This window comes from Myotis brandtii, unplaced genomic scaffold, assembly GCF_000412655.1.
Source record: "Myotis brandtii unplaced genomic scaffold, ASM41265v1 scaffold79, whole genome shotgun sequence".
NCBI classification, from domain to species: domain Eukaryota; kingdom Metazoa; phylum Chordata; class Mammalia; order Chiroptera; family Vespertilionidae; genus Myotis; species Myotis brandtii.
Window position 1 is genome coordinate 2,072,389 of NW_005371173.1, and position 1,983 is coordinate 2,074,371.

The following is a 1,983-nucleotide window of genomic DNA, read 5'->3' on the forward strand; positions in this document are numbered from 1 at the left end:
GGCCCCACCGCGGCCCCCTGGCCTGCCAGGCACCCTTGGGCCCCCTGGCCTTGTGGGCTCCCCAGAGGGCAGTGCAGCCTGGGAGTGGGGAGGCTGTGGGGACGATGTGGACTTCGGGGACGAGAAGTCCAGGCTCTTTATGGATGCGAGGCATAAGCGGGGAAGTGGAGACATCCGAGCGTTGGTGCAACTTCACAACAATGAGGCGGGCCGGCTGGTGAGTATGGGCAGGGGTGTGTGAGAGGGTGTGTGCGCACAAATGTGGAAGCGTGTGCTTGTGTCAGTGGATGTGGGACAGTGGTGTGGTGGGTGAATGTAGGACAGTGTGGTGAATGTGTAGGAGCACTTTGTGGAAGTGAGAAGTGAGGGTGTGAGAGAGGGTGTGTATGTGCAGGAGTATGTTAACGTGTGTGGGAACTAGCGTGGTGGTGGGGGGGCACTTGGGAAGATTGGTTGGGGGGCTGGGAGAGCCTGGGGCAGGTTGTCACCCAGGGAAGAGGACTGGGTTGAGGCTTTTAGGGACCCCAGGTAGAGAGGGCATTCCTCTGAAGCAGGGCAGGTGGGGTAAAGCTTGGGGTGGTTAGAGATGTGGCTGCCAGGGCAGGGACAAGAGGATGGAGACAAAGGTCTTGAGGAAGGGGAACCAGGAGGTGTGAGGGAGGCCTGGAAAGAGGCTAGACCAAGGGGCAATGGGCTGGATCCTGGTGGAGGCAGGAGGGGGTCAGGCAGAGGCCAGGAAGCTGTGACTGAATCTGGGCTCTTGTCAACTGGCCTCCCAGCAACCCTAGACCAGGCCCTGCCCAGACTCGGGCAGCCTCTCCCCTTCCCTCTGCAAGGAGGAGGCCCAAGAGCTTGTTTAGGGACAAGAAAGCTGTCTGGGCCAGATGTCTCCAAGGGGAAGGACAGAACCTGGGAGGGAGAGGGACACACATGTCTATAATCAGATTGTTCCCTAGACTCTGAGATTCCAAAGATGATCTTCCTGGGGCTTTTGGCCCCATAAATCTCTAGTGGGGTGTGACTCTTAGACAGAAACAGCAAATAGAGGGCAGGACGCCTAGGTTCCAGTTCTCAGTAGTGCGTCCACAGTGGGCCCCTGCCTCAGTTCTAGGGTGCTCTAGGGGCATCCCCACACATATCCTGTATTTTCTAGAGTTTGGGGCTGAGTGAGGCATGGGCAGGGGGTAAGAAGGGGCCCAGAGAGGTATGTCCTGACAGGCCCACATACCTGTCAGAGAGGGTTGGGGAGGGATGGTGGAGACAGACGCCCAAGGGGCGGGCTCTGCGCCTCTGCTCAGCCCTGCCTGGTGCCTTGAGGGTTGGCAGGAGGGAGAAGGTGCGACAGCTACCACCACCACCTCCCCTGCTCCAGGGAGATTCTCACCTGCTCAGTCCATTCTACTTTCTCCCCATTCTCTGGCTTTGGATCCCAGAATCCCTGCGCTGCATTCTTTCCCCCACTCCCCACTTCTACCTCTCCATCATTGTCATTCTTACCCTCCACCCTCGATTCCTCACCTTGCGCTCTCATTTTTTTTTTTTGTCTGCTCTTTCCTCTCTTCCATTCTGCCCCCCCCACACACACACACGCTTATTTTCTGTCTGTCGGTCCTCTGGCCCTTTCCGCGACCCGCACCCCACATTTGTCTCCATCCACCGGCTCTCTGCTCCCTGCAGGCGGTGCGGAGCCATACGCGCACTGAATGCAAGTGCCACGGGCTGTCGGGCTCATGCGCTCTGCGCACCTGCTGGCAGAAGCTGCCCCCGTTCCGAGAGGTGGGCGCGGAGCTGCTCGAGCGCTTCCACGGCGCCTCGCGTGTCATGGGCACCAACGATGGCAAGGCTCTGCTGCCCGCTGTCCGCAATCTCAAGCCTCCGAGTCGCGCTGACCTACTCTATGTCGCCGACTCGCCCGACTTCTGCGCCCCCAACCGGCGCACAGGCTCTCCAGGCACGCGCGGCCGCGCCTGCAACAGCAGCGCC

At 60.0% G+C, this 1,983-nt stretch overlaps 1 protein-coding gene across 1 annotated transcript in view; it reads left to right on the forward strand.

The window, feature by feature from the left end:
- The window catches only part of WNT6 (wingless-type MMTV integration site family, member 6), a gene marked incomplete at its 5' end in the record, with an annotated part of 13,023 nt that overhangs the window by 10,392 nt on the left and 648 nt on the right, over nucleotides 1–1,983 (forward strand). The window contains 2 exons of the mRNA XM_014530999.1: nucleotides 1–217; nucleotides 1,678–1,983. Of these exons, the coding sequence (XP_014386485.1) occupies nucleotides 1–217; nucleotides 1,678–1,983 (523 nt within the window). The remainder of the gene's footprint in view (nucleotides 218–1,677) is intronic.